Below are 21,195 nucleotides of genomic sequence, written 5' to 3'. Positions count from 1 at the left end.
GAGTGGCTGGGTTGCCACACCCATTCCCACAGTTTGTGGACACCTTGCTGGGGCTTAACATTGTTTCTAAAAGCTCCCTGGTTAGCCAGCCCCTTGGGACACTCCTTCCCTAGGGCATTCCAGTCTGAGCCACCCGTGGGTTCCCATGCTTGAATGAGCCTTTAAGATGGTATAGCAGCCCTCAAGTGGAGAGAGAGCACCCCTGGAGTGGCCTAGCCCCATCACATCTCCCAGGGCTGGCGTGGGTAGGGAGTGCCTGGACCTCCCAAGAAAGGTTGCAGAGAATAGTCTCATTGAGGGGCGTGGACTCGCCCTAGCCTCAGTGAATTTGGGCCCCTTGGCTGGTCTGTGGGGTTTACGAGGTGGGAGGGAGGAGCAGCAGCCTGGGCTATTCAGGGCAAGGTTTTATGGCCCCCTTCCCACCCATTGGTGCTGTTGGAGAGATTGATGAACTAATGACCACACAGTGTGAAATGGAGGGAGGAGACTTGGGCAAGCTGAGGAAGTTTCCCAGGACAGGGTGGGCTGCTGAGAACCTTGGTGTTGGCATGTGTAGCCCCGGTAGGAAGGCTGGCCAGAAAGAAGCCCTGGCCTTGGAGGCTGATCCAGCTGGGAGTGCCCATATCCTTGTTCTCAAAGAAGCATAGGAGACAAAAGAAACACAGTCACCAGAATGTTGCCTCAGCAGCTGGTGATGGCCCTAGAAACCTGGCATGACACAAACGTGTGTGCAAGCTTGGGGCTGGCGATACAATGCCCTTTCTCTTCAGATGGCTTGTAAAATCAAATCTGGCCATTTCAGTGAAACAGGCTTGGGCTGGCTTATAAGTCCCTGAGGACAGGACAGGAATGATTACGGGACCTCTCCCATCTGTCCTGGGTCCACCACTGTCTCTTGTCTGTTTAATGACCTTAACTAGACACTGGCAGAGTGGAGAACCAGAAACATGGGGCAGGCCCTAACAGGCTGTCCATTCCATGGCACTCCAGGAAAGCTATCCCTCAGGGAGGTGACAGTCCAGATCATGTTCTGTCCTGGCTATATAGCTTATTGTGGCTGTGTCTGGATACAGAGTGGGTGTGTGCCCTGTGGCTTCTCATTTCTTAAGCCACCTTTGTCATTTTGCCTATAATTTCTTTCAAGCCCCCCCCTTAGAGCCTGGAACCCTGCTGCTGTGCTGGAGGAGTGGAAGTCAGGCGGTGCTGCACCCACTCTAGCACTCAGAGTTCCAAGTTCTTTTCCACACTGGTAGGTCCTCCCTTGCTGCCCACTGTCCAGATGGAATAGCCAATGGGAGAAGTGTAGCCCTCTAAACCAAATGGAACTTCCAACTTTGAAAAGCTGGGAGGTGAGGGTGGAGGGGTGGGTGGGTGGGGGAGCAAAGCCACCTTGGCACACACAGCCTCACCTCATTCCTCACTTTCACACTGCAGTATTGAAGTCTCTGGAAGCTCAGCAGTGTGGCCTCTAAAGAATGGAGACAGCTGTGAGGTTTTCCCAAGGGTTAGAGGCTTTAGGTAGTGGTTTATGTTGAATTATAAAATGCAATAGTGATTTAATGGTAAAGAATTTTAGTTGTGATTTTACCTGTTGTCCTATGTCTAGGAAGAGACAGGTACAGAGGAGGAGGTCACAGCAAACCTGGAGGTTGGGGGGTGACTGCACAAAGGCTGGGCACGTGGCAGTTGCAGACCGAGCTCAGGTCCTCAGGATGCGTGTCAGAGCACATGGCTCCAGCCATGCTGCTAAAGCACAGGGGATGCAGATGTCTTCTCCTAACTTCACCTGTTTCACTCAGCTTCCCCCAGTCCTTCCTCCTCTCCCTCCTTCCTCCATTTTCTCTCTCTGTAGATCACACAAGCGAGTAAGCAGACACTGAAACCTGCACAGCTCCCTCCCTTTTCACCTTGGCTCTGCCCCAGCCAATCACTGTAATAACACTCATTCTTTTGTTACCCACAAGCACCCAGCCTCACAGCTACCCAGGGGCAGCACAATAGCCAATGTGTAGTGTCCTTGAGGGTTGGTTCAAGGTCCTTCACAAATTCCAAAGACTGTGACACTCAAGTCTGTATAGAAGATGTGTTCACATTGTCAGACCACATAGCCACAGCAACCCTCCCTCGGGCTTTCTGAGTAACTGAGAGTCACTGAGTGTCACCTCAGCCTTCAGGTCCCTCCTATCTCCATCTCTCTAGAGCTTGGAGCTGCCCATTCCATGGCATTCTAGGAATGCTATCCACCAGGGAGGTGAGAGCCCAGCCTGTGTTGTCCTGGCTATATAGCTTATTGTGGCAGTGTCTCAATACAGAGTGGGTGTGTGCCCTGTGGCTTCTCATTTCACAGATATGCACCACCACACCTGTACTCCTGAAATCCTGGTGACAGCCTAACATACTAGTCAGGGCCTTCTAAGGTTAGCTGCACCAGATAACCCTGGCTGTTCTGTATATTCAAGTCTTCTAGCATCTGAAGGAACTCCCATGTGCTCATCACTGGGATCCAAGCCATCTGAAATGGGAAAGGGACACTTAAAGCAGGTGTGTATTACAGGCTGGGTGGAACTGTAATTTAGATTTTAGTGGGTTTATTGTGGTAAAATATTCACAGCCTAGAATTCACTGCTCTGGTGTTTGGAGAGCACACTTCAGTGCTGTGCCTAATCACTGTGTGACCACCACTATCTGGGTTCTGAGCGTTCTCTTTCCAAATGAAATCTTGTGTATCCACCAGACACTAACCCCATCCCTGCTCTCCCAAGTCCCTGGTGGCATCACTAGTCTGTCATCATGAGTCTCTCTAGGGATCATGTGTGAATTTTATAATGTCCTTGTACATCTGTCTGGTCTAGCTTAGCATAACATTTTCTGTATTTCTTCACTTTAATTTAAATCTGTATAATTATCAGGCATACATGCATAACGTTGGGAATGAGCAGGGTGCACATGTGAGATCAGAGGACATCTAAGTGGTCTTGGGTCTCTCCTACCTTTATGTGGGTTCTGGGGAGATGCTAGAGTTGCCAAGCCTGCAGCGCCTTTACCTGCTGAGCCGTCTTACCAGGGCTGCTCCTTTTCAGAGCCAAGTGATGCTGTCATTTGTATACAGTACATTTTATCACACTGGACACAGGTGTACAGACCCCACTTGAATGTCCACCTGATGTTCTTTGTGGTATCTACAGGTAGATTCTGGATACAGTAACTGTTACCATGCTGTTTCTAGGACCTGCACTCTAAAGTCTGGAACATGGCCACTGGTAGTCCACAAAGGCACTGCCTGTCTGCACTCTTCAGCTGTCAGAGCTTTCTGCAGACTGCCCAGCACAGGATAAAGGTATAATTGTACTATTTAGCATTTCTTAACACCATGCTAAATACTTTTTCAGTGCCTCTGAAGGCCATTTGTAATTTCCCCATCATATGTAGTGTTTGGTGCTCTCCCAGAGTCTCTTGGGTTAGTGGACATTTCTTCCTGAATTCTCAACAAGTTTTAAATTTAGAGAAGGGATTTATAGTCAGTCAGGTATGGCACCTGCTTCTTCAGGTTTTCATTTGTTCTCAAAAGGTTTTTGTTTTGTTTTCTTTTCTTTTCCAGAATGGTCAGTTTTACCAGTCTTCTGTGGGTTTTGGTTTGGTTTTCTATCTTCTGTAGGGAGTGCCACCTTCATAGCTCAAACATAGCTGAGGGCCTCACAGAGTTGCTTATAAGACTGTACATGACATGGCTGGATCCCTCCACTACTCCACTTCTTTTCCTTGTCCCTGCTGCCTCTCACCTGACTGGAAAGACTCCTGGAGCTTTTAACCTGGAGCCCCAGAACAGAAGAGGCAGTGTGGGAGGCCAGGCCCTGCATTAGGTTTTGTATAAAGGTCTGAGAACCAAGCCATATACCACAAGTTCCAAGTAAAAGTAAAAGGTCAGAAAACTGCAGACTCTGAGCAGGAACTGTCCCCACAGGCTAATCTATGTAAACAGCTTGGTCCCTGGCTGCTGGAACCTTTGAGATGGAGAGAGGCATGGCTTCTAGATCAAGGCCACTGGGGCAGGTCCTGAGGCTGTTCTGTAGCTTGCTTCCTAGAGCTGTGAGAGGTCTTCACACAGGTTCCCATCACAGCAGAGAGCTGTCTCTGCCCAAATTCCTAAGCCGCTGTGATGACAAGTCCCTCTGAACTGTATGAGCCAAGGAAACGTCCTGAAATCGCATCTGCTTTGTGTTTTGTCCCAGTGCTATCTGTTAAGTGACCAGATCCAGGGATGCATCACTACCTCCAGGCAGTATCCCCTTTTTTGCCTCAAAACAAAATACCTAGGGCCTTTCCTGGGGGGAAAGGCATTCAGTATGTAGTGACCCCCAGATAGGTTGCCTACATTCCTTAATATTTATTTGGCCCAAGAATTAGGGTTCCCATGGGGTCCTTAGAACCTCCTGCCTGCTAGTGCAAGCACCTCTGCAGTGTGCAGAATCCTAGCTGTACAGGAGATAGGGATTTATTTCAGGGCAGTGAGTGACAGGTAGAAGCAATCAGATTGCCTGCTGGAAGGAACCTGGGGCAGCAACACAAAATAGGACCTTAGGGCTAGAACTGTGGGGTGCTCTGTCAACAGTGAGGATGTTCAGATGTGGTCTAAGGCATGATATAGCTGTCTGCAAGGAGAGAACATGAGCCACTGGCAGGACAGGAATAGAAATAGGAACCATGGTAGGTAGCGAAAAGGCCCTATGTGTCACCACTGAGGAAGATGGTAGGGGTCCAGGGTATGATGAGCAACAGCCAACCCATTGGTTAAGGCATAAGGCTTGAGACCTGATGGCGGGAGCCATAGGATGGGTCGCCACTGGCAACCTTGGCAGGTACAGTTCCCTTATCTCCAGTGTTTAACCCATTTATATTCTCCCTCCTCCCCCCACCCCCACCCCCACTCTCCTGTGGGCACACACACACACACACACACACAACCTGCCTGCTTTGACTAGAGCATGTAGAATGCTTCAATGCCCTCATATCTTGCTTCTAGAACCTTCTTGGTAGTTCACTCTTTCACATGCATTTTGGTATCAGGTTGTCTAATTCCACTAGCATCTACTGTACTTAATGTGTCTCCAAGGCAGAACATCTTTCATGAAGAGCCACCTGCTCATAGCTGTGGTCCTCTGCCAGGTGTGACATTAAGATGTATGGATGTGTTGGTTCACAACATTGGGGGCAGGGTGCTTCTAGCACAGCCCCACAGCAGAATGGCAACCCACAGTGCTGGCTATGCCTCATTGGAGAAGGCCTTCTTGCCAGTATCCCCTCTGCCCACCCTTATGTGTTGCTGGGTTGTTTCCTGGGTCTGGGAGAGGCATGGGGCCTACCTAGCTGCAGACCCTTCCTGTGTTCTGAGCCACAGCTGTGGTGTCAGCTCCAAACCTGCCTTCCTGTCACATGCTTGGAGGTGGGAACTGTCTGAAAGAAGCAAGCACAAGACCATTGTCCCCAGTAGAGCAAAGGACCTGAGCCAGAGCTGCCTGATGGGTCTGCAGGCCGGTATACCAACCCTTAGTTGATTTCACACACCCAAATCCCTTTCCTGCTGCTTGCAAAGCAAAGTCCTGGTGGGCCCTATAGACTTCATGCTGTGTATGAACCACCAGAGGACAGGGGGAGTTTTGGTCATTTCTACAGAGAGATACAAAGCTTTCAGTATTCTGGCACTTCCTTCCCACCCACATTTGGGGTATATAAGGTATATGCCCAGGATGAGAGGAGCCTGGCTCATGAGGAGGGGGTTCATGTGGCCCGGATTAAATGTGGTTCTGCTTTAATGTTGGATTGGGGTTTGTGAAATGGCTTTGGGACTTTTCATATCAAAGTCCAGTATCCAGCTAGGAGCAGGACCTCATTCTGGAATGAAAAGGGAGGGAAATTCATTCATTTCTCATCTTTCTCTGGTTGCAGTTGTTTTGGATTACTTGGCCACTAGAAGGCACCTCAGCAATCATTTAGCATCCCTGTCCCTGTGTCATGGGACTTATCTCTGTCCCTGCTGCTCCAGCTGTTCCTCCCCAGTTCCCTGGAGACCTCAATTCCACTGTCCCTGGACTTCAGAATCATTAGGTGGAAATAGGTTGAGAAGTTAAAACACCATTACAAGGAGCTGGCTGCCTGGAGCTCAGACAAGTCTCATCTGTGACAAATGTCCTGGTATGCCATGGCAGACTGAGGCACCCAGGAAGCTGACTCAAGATGCTTGGCACAGTTCACTTCGACAGGGTGGGCTGGGTCCTAGGGAACAGAGTATACATAATTCCATCTTTCCTAACTGCTGAAGGTCACAAGTGTGTGAACACTAGGGAGAAAGAATGGCTGTGTGTGCTCTGTGTTTCCCATTCAGAATAGAGAATAACTCAGCAACTTTGAGATAAGTGTAGTTGTAATCAACTTTGGCTTATAGGAAATAACTCTGAGTATACACACAACTATCTGCCCTCTGGACATTCTCCCTTGTTTGGTGACAGGTTCCCAGCTTATCCAGAGGTAAGTCATAATTGATCTTTTCCAAGCCATGCCTAAGGTTTGTGAGACCTGAAGCTTCTATAGGTAGGAAGGAGGGAGGCCCGAATATAAAATTAAGAACAACTTTTTATTTAGAATGAAAAGGTAGAAAGTTCAGCTCCACTCCACCTTAGGTCCATAAAAGATGAATCTACTGTATGTGCTGGTCAGTGTTTCCCCTGGCAGAGCCTGGGTGTGCAAATGCAAGAGGGAACCCAGGCCCTTCATGACTGTGCCATAACCCCCTACACCGCCTGAGTGCAGCCATCAAATGTCCTACTGTGAGAGTTGAAGCCCATGTGTGCACATGGGGCGAGGGTTCTCATAGCAGATCGGCAGGAGGGGTCACAGCTGGATCACAACTTGGGGTCTTCTCTACCCACACACGGCTCACTTGGTACATTCTCACTAGAAAAGCAAAAGACATGCCCATGATGCCCATCCACAGCAAGTGCAGGAGGACAGGGACTCACTTTCAGTTTCCAAATCCTGTTTACTAGACACAGGTCACCCAGCAAGCAGATGCTTTTTACCTTTTGGGGGTTTAGGGGACAAGGAAGTAATGACCCTTCTCTGCCCACCTCTGTTCCTTCCACTACAGTGGGCACCTTGCAGCATTTCTGCACTGAGGCACAAAGGCCTCACAAAGCAACAGTCACTGGTAAGACAGGTCATCTGTATGGTACAGCCTCATCCGCTGCAGGGCTCATGTTTCCTGCTTCTGGGCATGCCCCCATCATACAGAGTGGGAATCATAGTGGTCAGCACACTAGCAGTGCTCAGCACACACATTATCATGAATGACTGAACATAGTAGGCGTCTAGGCCTTTCCCCTCCTAATACTCTTGGATGGCCTGGGCCAAGCAGTACAGAGTGCATGGGAGGTGGCACAGATATGTTCAACCACTCTCACTTGTTCTTGACTCAGAAACGGCATGTCATCCACTGTGGGAGCTTCACCAGACAGATGTCCACACATTTTGGGCTGCCTGCTAGACCTGAGCTTGCAGCTCCTTTAGGAGTTCTCTGGCCAGTTTTCTTGAGGCTTCAACACAAAGATGATGTGATCTGTACAAGGTCTGGTCAAGAAAGCCAATAATCTCCTGGGTTACAGCATCCGTGTGAGCCATCTGCAATAAGGGAGGAAAGGGAAGATGAAGATACTACCCCGAGACTCCTCTGTCCACTACACTCAGCAGAAGGCTACAGGCAAAGCATGGGTCACTTCTGCCTCATTTATAAGGTAATGGTCAATATATATGTCTCCAGGGGCCCCATCCTGATGACCAACCTCCCCCACGTGGCCCCAGGTAGTCTTAGACTCTCAGAGCCACATACAAGCCCATGGGAGGCTGCGAGGAATTCACAGCACACTGTCACAGCTTTGGAATTATGTGCTGTGAGGAGCAAGACAGCATCTGTTACTTGACTTTCTCGGCAAAGGCTACCTGCTTTCTCACAAGCAGCCTTAAGCTGACATTCCTGGACTATCCACTTTCAGGGCAGCAGGCAGGGTGGTTGGTAACTTAACTTTTATCAGCCTTGAGACATTGTTGCTTGTTAGCATCAGTTCTTTCTTTCCCAAGAACCTCAGTTGAGCTGACCCAGAGATTGAGACTGGCACATGACCTGCACATGTGCAGGACACTAACTGGGAATCCTTTTAGGTGCAGCAACATTAAGAACCTGAGTGTGGAGGAAGACACACACTTGTTGTGTGTTGGTGCATGCAGAGGAGCCTGCAGATTTAGCCCCAGCTCAGCTTCCTCTTGTCTCACGAGACTTCCCTCTAGAGTGACCACAACTGTGACTCTGAGCTTTTGCTGGCCCACAGCCTAGGCAGCCCTTCACTCCTGGCTTTCTGATCTCTGACCACCAGTGAAGTGAAAGCTGCAATTGCAACATCCGCACACCACGGCCATGCTGCTGAAGGTAACAGGGTTTGAGATGGCCCGGCAGCTTCTGTAGGCTCTGGGCATCTGATCCAGATGCATGGTGCTAGTGACCTTAGACACAGCCCCCGTCCTTCTTAAGGACATTAAAGACTTAATGTATTATCTAGACCCTGTGTGGACACAGACTGCCTCCCACTCAAGGGCAAGTAGGTAGTCACTACACAGCCTAATGTCGAATCTTTCCCAGGCCTGGGCTGTTACAGTATGTGCAAGAGAGTCCAATCACAGTAAATGCAGAGCCCTTAGAGCTGGTCTCACACTGCAGCCAGCCTGGTGGGAAGGATGTGGAGCAGAGGATGAGGAGGTTCACAAAAGTGCAAGGAGAGCAGGCTCCAAACATAAAACTGGTGCTCTAAGTACACCCAACCTAGCACTGTGAGGGACAAGCAAGTGGGTGACAATCAGGGGCAGGGAAGAAAGGGCCAGAGCAGATGGCTATTGAGGACTATGGCAACTCAGAAAGCTACAGACAGAGAAGCTCCTGAGAGGGCCAGGAGCCAGCCTCCCCTAACCCCCAGGCTCACACTGGAGAGTTCTAGGGTGGCAAGGGGTCCTAAGGAGGTGGGCTACTGCCCACTCCAGTGCCCAGCTCTCCAAAGCTCGCTGCAGAAACAGAAGCCAGAACACATTCCTGGAAGTAGCTCTACCCAGCTCATGAGTTTACATTCGCAGTCTGCCCTAAGGCCAGGGTCCTCAGGTGGCGACACCCACAACTGCTCTTTCAGAACAGCCTTTTTGCCAAAGGCTAAGCCAAATGTAGATAGATGGCTTTTGCCACTGACTGGGCTGGCGGTCAAAAGTCCAGTTACCTGAAGCCTGGGGCCAAGCCTCCTCAATAGGAAGGTCTAGTGTTAATGACAGTTGTCAGTATCTGTAAGGACAGCAGCTGGCAGCCTGATGCAGGCCTGGTTGGAACAGTCCTTGGAGGAAGCAGTGTATGGCTTTCTCTTGATGGACTGAACCGTGTAACTGTGAGCTAGAATAAACCTCCTCCCCTGTTGCTTTTCTCACATCAACACTACAGGAAATCCAAGAGACCACACCAAGTTACTCTCCATGTAACATTAGATGTTCACATTAGCCAGACTCCCACCCAGGAAGAAACTGACCGGCAGAGCTGCTGCAGCAGGCCTAGCAGGGGACTTGGTTAGCTGGTAAGCCCGAGGCATGTGGACTACACGCTGAGATGTTTCCTGCTGATAATTCTGTAATCCACATTGTGAACTGATCCCCAGTCAATCTGTGACCTTGTACACTGTGTGCACAACACTTACAGTGTAGCCGAGGAACTTTCAGGTGGAATTACTAAGTCAGGACGCACTCATCCCCCTCACCCAACATGGCAGATGAAGGTATGACGAGGCAACATTTGCCATGTTGTTTTAGGACCAGACCTTGCTCAGTAGATTTCTGAATATATTCTTATGCTGGGCCAGCCCTGAGATGCCCAATGCAGGACAGGCACAGGAGGTCAGTGCTCTGACAGAGGGTCCTTGGCAGGGACACATGTGCCTCCTGACTTTCATTCCTAGAGTTCAGTTTAGACCAACACCAGGTGGGGCTCTGGGAATAGCCTTTTCTTGAGTGGTGTTGCTGGCTGTATGAATTCTATTTTTTATTTTGTATATAGAACTTCATCACGATATATATTTTTTATGTTAGAAAATAAAACTATGTTTGACAATGTTACGGTTCACCTTTTTTGGTTTCTTTTGAGATAATATTTCACAAAGCTTAGGCTGGCCTCCAACTCATATGTGGCCAAGGATGACCCTGAACTTCTGATCCTCTTGCTGCATCTCATATGCTGGGATTCCAGGCCTGTACCACCTACATTCACAATATTCAATGACCATTACCCCCACCCATCTCCAGACACTCTGCACAAGTTAAACACTGCCCACTGACCCATCCATTCCCAGCCCCGGGAAGCCTCTGTTCTACTTCTGCCTCTGTGAATCAGACTATTCCAAAGAACGCACATAGGTGGATGTCTGTAAAGAGTTTCCTTGCAACTCCTTGATTTCACACAGTGTCAAAGTTCTCAAGGTTCACCCATATTGTAACAGGTGGCAAGGTACCTTCCTTTCCAAGGACAAAGAGTAATGCACGGTCTGTGTGCAAAGGCACCTGTGCTTATCCAGGCATGCACAAAAATGTAGCATGTTGTCCTTGGGGCTAGACTTCTCCCCTGAGACATGGCAGGGAGCGACCAGAATATGGGATGCAGGACACCCAGCTCTCACTGTGGTGCCAGCCGCACCTGCAAGTGTGCGTATAAGGTGACTTCCTTTCTGCAAGCATGCCTTCCCCCCACCCCCCAGGTACCTCTGTACAGCACAGGTGGACTGCGGGTCTGTGCTGTGGCCTTGTTGATCTCCATACCCTGGGGCAGCATCCTGGGCCTGGGATCTCAAAAGCTGGGGCCCTTAAGGAGATAATCTACCTTTCACAAAGAGTGTAAACTGAAGTACAAGTTGGAAAAAAAGCAACTTACATGGGTGATGGCCTCCCGGATAATCACATGGCCTTCTGGGGTCCAGAACAAGAGACTAAGAAGAAGGCGTCTGACTAGCTGTCCACATACAGGTGGTCTGGGGCCTCCACTGGGACTCTCAGCTGCTTCCTGCAGATCGATAGCTGGGAAGGAGCCGCTTCTGAGCAGCATCAGGAGACGGTTGACTAATACCTTCAGCTCCACCTGGGTAATACAAGTTCAGAGGGTTGAGACGAGACTCTAGGACTGAGTTGATGCTTTCAAGTTCCAGAGTGAGGAACAGATAGGTACCCAACTTGGCTAGTTCACACACAGAACCACATAACCCCAAATGGATGTAATGGAAATTTCCTGCCTTTCTTTCATCTTGCCCACCAAGCAGCCAGGGCATCATGCCAGAACCTGACCTTTTTTTGTATGGAAGGAAATGAAGGCAAGTCCTCAGCAGAAGGTAGTCAGAATTTTCTTACTGTGGGAAAAAACCAAAAGGCCCCTTGAAGACCCCTGACCATAAACCATCATCAGCTAGAGTCCCATGCCCCACTGGGCAGTGCTGATAAGAATGCTGGGCTGCCCTGCCTGGGCTATGTGAGGGGAGCTCAGGCGGAGCACACACACACAAGCTCGTTTGTTTTGTTGTAAACACTGGGACAGTTGTTCCTACAAGTAACAGCTTAAGCAGAGGGCACAAGGCTGTGGAGTCCACATAATAACAGTAGTTGTTCTAAGTCTGTGGATTGTTTCTGCATAAAAAATATTTATCTCATGCTGAGACTCCCGCTTGGTTCAAGAGCAGCCCACACTGTGTTTCATAGAACAAGGTAGAAGCCTAGGGCTTCTGGGGCAGATACAGTGCAGAACATCACATCCATGTTCTGTCCTGATCAGAGAATTCCCACAATGAACTTTGTGGGTCTCTGAGAGCTGCTTCTCACCTGCAAGTTCATGTCCATTCAGTGCCACCTGTCTCAGACAGCAGCACACAGGAGCTCTCTGGACCACAAGGGTGACCATGAGAAAGGTATCACAGGACTCTCCCACTGAGAGGAGCAGTGTTCCCAGGGTGGCTACACCTCAGTTGATGGCATCTGGAGAAGTCTCACCTCTCCCCTCTTATTGACCTGCATACCCCAAACTCCATCCTGTTTGTCCATGCTGACTTCCCTGTCACGTGCCCTCTGTGTCTAGAAGCTTCTATAGGGGAGATGTGTGTTCTCTGAAGTGAGAGATAAGCCTTTTTTTCTTCATAAAGTATTTTCATTCTATATTATAAAGATTTACTTTTGCTTCCTATGGAAAACATGAGGAATAAAGAATGGGAAAACAGTCTACCACTCGGAATCATCTGACAGACCTAAGTAACCTGTGCTCTACACATGGGTGTGACTGTTACTGCTCCTCTCTCACACTTCGCAGGGTGCCACGCAGTTTACATGCCTAAGCACATCTGGCAGTGGGACTCTTCCTGGTAGCATGCTAGTACATGGCTGGGCTGCATCACCACTCTCAGCACTGTGAGCCCAGGCTATGTCAGCCCTGCAGCTAGGGGCTCGGCTTTGATGGCCACCAATCTGCAAGCAGCTTTGTATGAGCCTGCCTCTCCAGGAGGATTCTTACAAGTGACAGGACACTGTCTGAAGGGTTTGAGTCCCCGACTAAGCCCAAGAGTACATTAAATACAGTCCTTAAAAAAAATCATGATCAATTCAGTTAGCCAAAGCAGATGAACACAGTTGCAGGTGTTTACCCAGGTAGACAAATATGCTTTGTACCCCAGATATGACCAGCAGAGGAAACTGTCAGCATAGCACTTGCAGCCAAATGACTAACCATGATTTATTGCTTTTAAGTTAAAGGGAAGGCACAAACACCAGCAAACTCCAGAGTCCAACTATACCCATACACTGTGACCCAGTTCAGCCTGTACTCAACCTCCCACTGACCATAAGGGGTTAAAGCTCCCAAACGCAGCTACACAAAACACCTGCATTGATTCTTAGGAAGATACCTTCCTGGAGTGCGGAACACACCAGTGCCCCTGGTCAGACACCAAGGCATCAGTAATGGGAAAGTCTGGCTTCTAGGACTAGGCAATGGCTGCCTCTGAGTGGCCAGCTAAGTAGTAAAAACAGACAACAGCGAACTACTCTGAATGGAGAAACCTGCTTTTATTCAGATGTCTAATCACCCTGTATAAGACCAAGGCATACTTGTAAAGAAAGAGAAATACTCCTGAATCCAGGTTAGCTAGCAGGAAAATGCACCAATGAAGAACTGTCTAGAAATTAAATCCATTTCAAAAAGAAAAAAATTAAATGTATCTGTATGTACATATGCACACACGTGTGCAGTCAGGTGTATAATGCATGTATGGAGGTCAGAGACAACTGTAGGACTTAGTTCTCACCTTCCTTGTGATTTATACCACGATCAAACTCAGGCTGTCTGGCTTGGTGGCTGGTGCAGTTACTCACTGAGCCATCTTGCTGACCCCTATAAGTTAAATCTTACAAGATACTCTGTATTTCAAGAGTCAGTCTCTGTTAGTATCTGTGATTCATATAAATTAACCCATATCTACCAACTTAGTTTACATGGAATCTAATACAAACTACAAATGAAAGGGCTTTAAAAATGACAAGTGCTCCATACACCTGAATCATCTTATCAACAATAAGATGAGTGAACTAGGATTGTCCTTAATCAGTTTAATGTGATTTATATATTTAATTTTTATTTTATTTATTTATTTGGGGTGTGGGTGCATGTGTGACAAGTGTGTGGGAAAGTCAGAGGATAGGTTTTGGCCTTCTGCTATGTGTGTTCTAGGGGTCAAACTCTGGTCTTCAGTAAGCAGCAATCTTCAAATACATATGTAGATGATAACTTCTTTACAATGCTTCGTTCTAATCCAATATCATCCTTAAATTTCAACTTTTTAAAATTCCAAGGCTCATGTTCACCCTACTAAGGAAACCTTCACACCAATGGCTCTCAGCCTTCCTAATGTGACCCTTTAATTCAGTTCCTCATGTTGTAGTGACCCTTACTACAAAATCCTTTTCATAGCTACTTCAGAACTATAATTTTGTAACTATAATGAATCATAATGTAAAACCTGTGTTTTCTGATGGTCTTAGGTGATCCCCATGAAAGGATCATTTGACACCCCAAAAGAAACACAACACACAGGTTGAGAACTGCTGCCTCAAACAAATTACTGCACTAGCCTCTGATTTTGGAACAAATAGGAGCATTGTTCTATTCACACTGAGACCTAGTCCTTTTATTACTAAAGTCAACAAAAAGCACTAGAGACTGAAGCCTTGTTGGTTTCCCCCCCCCCAGGTGCATTGGTGTTTTGCCTGCATATATACCTGTATGAGGGTGTTGGATCCTCTGGACTGGAGTTAGAGACAGTTTTGAGCTATCATGTGGGTACTGGGAATTGAACCTGAGTCCTCTGGGAAAAAAAGTCAATGTTCTTAACCCACTAAACCATCTCTCTAGACTGAGACTGAAGTTTTTAAAAGGCAGCATAAATGTCTGCAAGGAGGTAGCAAAGCTTTAATGAAAGCATGGCTTCCTGAAATAGCTACATTCTACATAACTAACTGTGTACAACACAGTTACTCAGCCCTGTACATCAACCCCCTGTTTAGATGACCCACGTGATTAAGTCATGTGATTGCTTCAGTATGAGTCTGACTTATGCAGGAAAGTGGTGAGATGGAAGTGGACTAGTCAGGCTGCTGGTGGGCAAGAGAAGACACTGACTGGCTCAGGAGCCAGTCTGTCTTGGGACAGTACTTCTCAGAGCAGCTGTTGCCCTGCATGACATCTCCTGGAGTATAGAGCCCTGGGGTGAGGCAGGAGGATAAAGTAGGGCAACTAAGGCAACTGAGGAGAACAGATCAAATGACTCTGAAGACGGAAGGCCCAGAGCAAGATCAGCCTGACGGCTTGGGCGCCCTCTTGTCTCAGGTCCCTGTAGAGGCAGAAGGAGGTCACAGGCTGTAAGCTCAGTCCAAGTGGATATGCACACATCACAAAAACATCTGAGCCTGGGTGCCTGGTGGGGGGAGGGGGAAGGGGTGGTGGTGGTAGGGATGGTGTTGTGTAAAGGTAAACCAAGTCAAGTTCCCCTTTCTGTCCTCCCCTCCCTTAGGCCCAGCACACAGTAGGGCCCACACTTACCATGCTCTGCTCTCTCTGCTGACTCCCATCCTGTGGGCTGTAATAGAAGACCAAGAGCCACAGCAGGTCTGCAGGAGGCTCCACTTCCTCCCTCAGCAGTAACTCCGCCACAGCCAGATCAACCCATCCTCCAAAGTGAACAAACAAAAACCAGCTCTCAAAGGGATTTCGCTGAGACCTGGAACAGAACAACACACACATACACATGGACCCTCTTCCTTTTGTTCAAAACAACTTTAATGTTTATAAACTGGTAGTTTAAATTGTTCTTTCCCACTGGAAAAAAAACCTCTCAGATCAACAAACTGGATCCAGAAAACTTTTGTTCCACCCTAAGCCCATCCCAAGATAACCAAAAGAACCCTCCCAAGCCCTCATGCTGAGGACTTATAGGGACCTTACAGCATTCTAGGCTCCAAGAGAGACTTGTAGGGGGAGCTTGTAAGGCATAGCGAGACCCTGCAAGTTGCTACCGAGGTGGCGCCAGGGTGAGGAGAAAGAGGCTCCATGAGGCCAGAGAATGCTGCTGTCCTCCAGGAGAGCAGAAATACACCTTTCTGACAAGTGACTCTGGTTTCTCGCGTTTGTCATCCTATAGACACTCGGCAGGCAGGGAGGTCAAAACTTTTTCTAAGCTTTCCTCTCATCCTCCTAGGATCTGGGGCTGGTGAAGTGCATTAAACGGTGGAACCCGTTCCATTAATGTAGCCCTAACAGTCTCAGCAAGGCAGCTTTGCCCCAGGAATAGCCTAAGGCCTCTGGTGGGAACTTTCATCTGGAGAGGAGAATCATGGCCTTTGCAGTGTCTACCTACACTAGACATGGCAGTCCCCAAATTCTAAACATGGCTCTTGCCTTCTGTGTCCCTAGAACACTTGATTTACATGTTTTAAATCATGTTTGAAAGACAATGAAGGAAAAGTAAGGCAGGTGCTACCTCAGCCTTAATCCCTGTCAGAGGGAGGGCAACCCACCACTGCACAGAACTGAAGGGCCAGGGACTCCCTGTCTTTCTCACAGACCTCATCAGCACATATACTGAGCAGCCAGCCCCAGGTCACAGCACAGATCTGTCTGACCTTTACCTCTCCTCTTCCAGAAAAGAAGTCTCAAGGTCCACAGACAACACAGACACAGACATTCGGCGACCCCACCTCAACACCAGCTTTTGGTCTGAGCTGTTTTAAGAATTCAGCTGGGAGGAGTGTTTGATGGCCAAAGCACTCAATCACACATGTAGGCACAGCAGCCCCTACAGTGCTGTGGGCAGTCTTAGTAGACCAGAGAATCTCAAAGGAAAGACAGACAAGAGGGTCTTGGGCCAACAAAGACTGAGCTGCCCTTTATCCTCTCAACATGGGCAAGCTAGAGATAGGATGCAGATGGTGGCAAGCCTGCACAGGAATGCTTTTGGAGAGCAGTACCTAGAGGCCTCTGCCATGCTGAAGAGTCATTTATTCCAGGACAGGCCTGCTAGCTTTGAAGACACAGTTATTTACTTATTTTTAATTTATCTGTGTGCCTGTTTGTATGTGCTTGGGCATGTAAGTGGCCACAAAGGTCAGAAAGGGGTATCAGAACCTCTAGAAATGAAGTTACAGGGGGTTGTCCGCCACATAATGTAGGGTGCAAGGAACTAACGGTGAGTCCTCTCTAAAAGCAGTGAAGCGCTCTGAATCACTAAGCCATCTCTCTAGCCTCTGGAGAGAAATCAAAGAGGAAAACAATGAAAAGGGAATGGGATACAAACAGTTAACATTCCGCCCACTGACCATGGAGTAGTGACCTAGGGAACCAGGGCACCTTGTGGGCACTGTTCATTCTGGAGGTCTCTCTCCTTTGCATATGTCAAACTCTAAGTGCAGCCCTTATTAGGACTGACTCTATGCAGACAAGCTGGCAATGCTGGCTCCTCACTCTGACCCAAAGCAATGCTGCAGCCCTGCACTTCCTCCATTCCTCACCTAGCTCAGGGAGGTATAGACTTGGTGGTCTCAGAGGGTCCAGCTATGCCTTCAGCTGCCAACCTGCTCAAAAGAAGGTCAGGGAGGCCACCAGTGAAAGGGCGGGGGTGGGGTGTCAGGCTTTGCTCACCCATGAGTACAGTCTTCAACTGCTTCTCTGAGGAGTTGGGAAACACACAGCAGAGGCTGGAGCTGATGTCCCTGTGGGATAGCTGTGGGTGGAGAGAAGTCAGAGAGGGAACTGAAGGAAAGCCAAACCCACTGGGAGACGCCTAAAGCTTAGACTGAAAGCACTGTGCTGAAAGAAATGCCCCCGCCCCCGCCATTCACAGAACCCAGGTCACACTTCTCTCAGCCAGGATCTGTCTCTGAGTCAAACTTCAAAGTTTCTTTTGTTGTCTTGTTTGTTTCAGACAAGGTCTTACTATTATAGCTCAAGCCCCCCTTAACTCACTATGTACCCTAGACTGGCCTTGAACTTTCTATTGTCTGTCTCTGCCTTCCAGGAACCAGAACTGCAACCCTGCACCACAGCCCTGCACCACCATGCCTGGTTTCATATATCTTTAACTTCAAATAACTAAAGACTCCTTCCAGTTTCCCTGGGACTAGGACTGCCTTGCTGCAGATGTCATGGGTTTTTTTTTTTTTAAACTTTCTTTTTTTTATTTAATATTTTTATTTTCTATATTCTTTGTTTACATTCCAAATGATTTCCCCTTTCCTGGATCCCTCCTCCCCATATGTCCCATAAAAATTCTCTCCATCCCTTCTCCAATCACCCTCCTCCTTTTTCTCTGTCCTTATATTCCCTTCCAGTGCTAGATCAATCCTTTCCAGGATCAGGTCCCTCTCCATACTTCTTTATGGGAGTCATTTGTTATGCAATTTGTGCCTTGGGTATTCAGGGCTTCTGGGCTAATTAATATCCACTTATCAGAGAATGCATTCCATGTGTATTCTTTTGTGATTGGGTTACCTCACTCAGGATGATATTCTCCAGATCAAACCATTTACCTAAAAAATTTGTGAATTCATTGTTTCTAATTGCTGAGTAGTATTCCATTGTGTAAATATACCACATTTTCTGCATCCATTCCTCCTTTGAGGGGCATCTGGGTTCTTTCCAGCTTTTGGCTATTATAAATAAGGCTGCTATGAACATAATGGAGCATGTGTCCTTATTGCATGCCGGGGAATCCTTTGGTTATATGCCCAGGAGAGGTATACCAGGGTCCTCTGGAAGTCTCATGTCCAGTTTTCTGAGGAATTTCCAGACTGATTTCCACAGTAGCTGTATCATCTTACAGCCCCACCAGCAGTGGAGGAGTGTTCCCCTCTCTCCACATCCTCGCCAACACCTGCTGTCTCCTGAGTTTTTGACCTTAGACATTCTGACTGGTGTAAGGTGAAATCTCAGGGTTGTTTTGATCTGCATTTCCCTAATGACTAATGATGTTGAGCACTTCTTAAGGTGCCTCTCGGCCATCTGAATTTCTTCAGGTGAAAATTCTTTGTTTAGATGTGTACCCCATTTTTAATAGGGTTATTTGGTTCCCTGGGGTCTAACTTCTTGAGTTCTTTGTATATATTGGATATTAGCCCTCTATCAGATGTGGGGTTGGTGAATATCCTTTCCCAATTTGATGGTTGCCGTTTTGTCCTTTTAACAGTGTCCTTTGCCTTACAGAAACTTTGTAACTTTTTGAGGTCCCATTTGTCAATTCTTGATCTTAAAGCATAAGCTATTGGTGATATGTTCAGGAACTTTTCCCCTGTGCCCATGTCCTCAAGGGTCTTCCCCAGTTTCTTTTCTATTAGTTTCAGTGTGTCTGGTTTTACATGGAGGTCCTTGATCCACTTGGAGTGAAGTTTAGTACATGGAGATAAGAATGGATCAATTCCCATTCTTCTGCATGCTGACCTCCAATTGATCCAGCACCATTTGTTGAAAAGGCTATCTTTTTTCCACTGGATGTTTTTGGCTCCTTTTTCGAAGATCAAGTGACCGTAGGTGTGTGGATTCATTTCTGGATCTTCAATTCTATTCCATTGGTCCACTTGTCTGTCACTGTGCCAATACCATGCAGTTGTTAACACTATTGCTCTGTAGTATTGCTTGAAGTCAGGGATACTGATTCCCCCAGAATTTCTTTTGGTGTTGAGAATAGTTTTAGCTATCCTGGGTTTCTTGTTATTCCAGATGAATTTGAGAATTGCTTTTTCTAACTCTGTGAAGAACTGAGTTGGGATTTTGATGGGGATTGCATTGAATTTGTAGATCGCTTTTGGCAAGATGGCCATTTTAACTATATTAATACTGCCAATCCACGAACATGGCAGATTTTTCCATTTTCTGAGGTCGTCTTCGATTTCCTTCTTCAGAGACCTGAAGTTCTTGTCATATAGCTCTTTCAATTGTTTGGTTAGAGTCACACCAAGATACTTTATATTGTTTATGGCTATTTTGAAGGGTGTCGTTTCCCTAACTTCTTTCTCCGCCTGCTTATCCATTGAGTATAGGAAGGCAACTGATTTGCTTGAGTTGATTTTATAACCAGCCACTTTGCTGAAGTTGTTTATCAGCTGTAGGAGTTCTCTGGTGGAGGTTTTCGGGTCACTTAAGTAGACTATCATGTCATCTGCAAATAGTGATAGTTTGATCTCTTCCTTTCCAATTTGTATCCCCTTGACCTCCTTATGTTGTCTAATTGCTCTAGCTAGAACTTCAAGTATTATATTGAAAAGATATGGAGAGAGAGGACAGCCTTGTCTAGTCCCTGATTTTAGTGGGACTGCTTCAAGTTTCTCTCCATTTAGTTTGATGTTGGCTACCGGTTTGCTGTATATTGCTTTAACAATGTTTAGGTATGGGCCTTGAATTCCTGTTCTTTCCAATACTTTTAGCATGGAAGGATGCTGGATTTTGTCAAATGCTTTTTCTGCATCTAATGAGATGATCATATGGTTTTTTTTCTTTGAGTTTGTTTATGTAGTGGATAGCATTGATGGATTTCCTTATATTGAACCATCCCTGGGATGAAGCCTACTTGATCATGGTGGATGATTGCTTTGATGTGTTCTTGGATTCGGTTGGCAAGAATTTTATTAATTTTTGCATCAGTATTCATAAGAGAAATTGGCCTGAAGTTCTCTTTCTTTGTTGGATCTTTGTGTGGTTTTGGTATCAGTGTAATTGTGGCTTCATAGAACGAGTTGGGTAGAGTTCCTTCTGTTCCTAGTTTGTGGAATAGTTTGAAGAGTATTGGTGTTAGGTCTTCTATGAAGGTCTGATAGAACTGAGGCCATCTGGTCCCGTGTTTTTTTGGTTGGGAGATTTTCTATGACCCTTTTTATATCTTCAGGTGTTATGGGACTGTTTAGTTGATCTATTTGATCCTTGATATAGTTTTGGTGTTGGGTATCTGTCTAGGAAACTGTCCATTTCCTCCAGATTCTCCAGTTGTGTTGAGTATAGGCTTTTGTAGTAGGATCTAATGATTTTTTGAATTTCCTCAGTTTCTGTTGTTATATCTCCCTTTTCATTTCTAAGTTTGTTAATCTGGATACTGTCTCTGTGCCCTTTGGTTAGTCTGGCTAAGGGTTTATCTATCTGGTTGATTTTCTCAAAGAACCAGCTCCTGGTTTTGTTGATTCTTTGTATGGTTCTCTTTGTTTCTACTTGATTGATTTCAGCCCTGAGTTTGATGATTTCCTGCCTTCTACTCCTCCTGGGTGAAATAGCTTCTTTTTGTTCCAGGGCTTTCAGGTGTGTCATTAAGCTGCTAGTGTATGCTCTCTCCATTTTCTTTTTGGAGGCACTCAGGGCTATGAGTTTTCCTCTTAGCACTGCTTTCATTGTGTCCCATAGATTTGGGTATGTTGTGTCTTCATTTTCATTGTGTTCTAAAAAGTCTTTAATTTCTTTCTTTATATCTTCCTTGACCAAGGTATCATTGAGTAGAATATTGTTCAGTTTCCACGTGTATGTGGGTTTTCTGTTGTTTTTGTTGCTATTGAAGACCACTTTTACTCCATAGT

General features: G+C 47.0%; 1 protein-coding gene across 7 annotated transcripts in view; it reads right to left on the bottom strand.

Annotated features, from left to right (window-relative positions):
- Positions 1 to 6,609: 6,609 nt before the first annotated feature.
- Fancc (FA complementation group C) overlaps positions 6,610 to 21,195 on the bottom strand; it is a 157,707-nt gene continuing 143,121 nt past the window's right edge. For all 7 annotated transcript variants that reach the window (XM_052156360.1, XM_052156357.1, XM_052156361.1 and 4 more), the window contains 4 exons: positions 17,285 to 17,366; positions 15,191 to 15,368; positions 10,994 to 11,197; positions 6,610 to 7,671 (listed from right to left, as the gene is read on the bottom strand). In XM_052156360.1, the coding sequence (XP_052012320.1) occupies positions 7,534 to 7,671; positions 10,994 to 11,197; positions 15,191 to 15,368; positions 17,285 to 17,366 (602 nt within the window). In that variant the 3' untranslated portion in view covers positions 6,610 to 7,533. The remainder of the gene's footprint in view (positions 7,672 to 10,993; positions 11,198 to 15,190; positions 15,369 to 17,284; positions 17,367 to 21,195) is intronic.

The sequence above is a fragment of the Apodemus sylvaticus genome, chromosome 14 (assembly GCF_947179515.1).
Source record: "Apodemus sylvaticus chromosome 14, mApoSyl1.1, whole genome shotgun sequence".
In the NCBI taxonomy this organism is placed as follows: Eukaryota; Metazoa; Chordata; class Mammalia; order Rodentia; family Muridae; genus Apodemus; species Apodemus sylvaticus.
The sequence above is the reverse complement of the archived record's forward strand: the minus strand, read 5'-3'. Positions and strand labels throughout refer to the sequence as shown.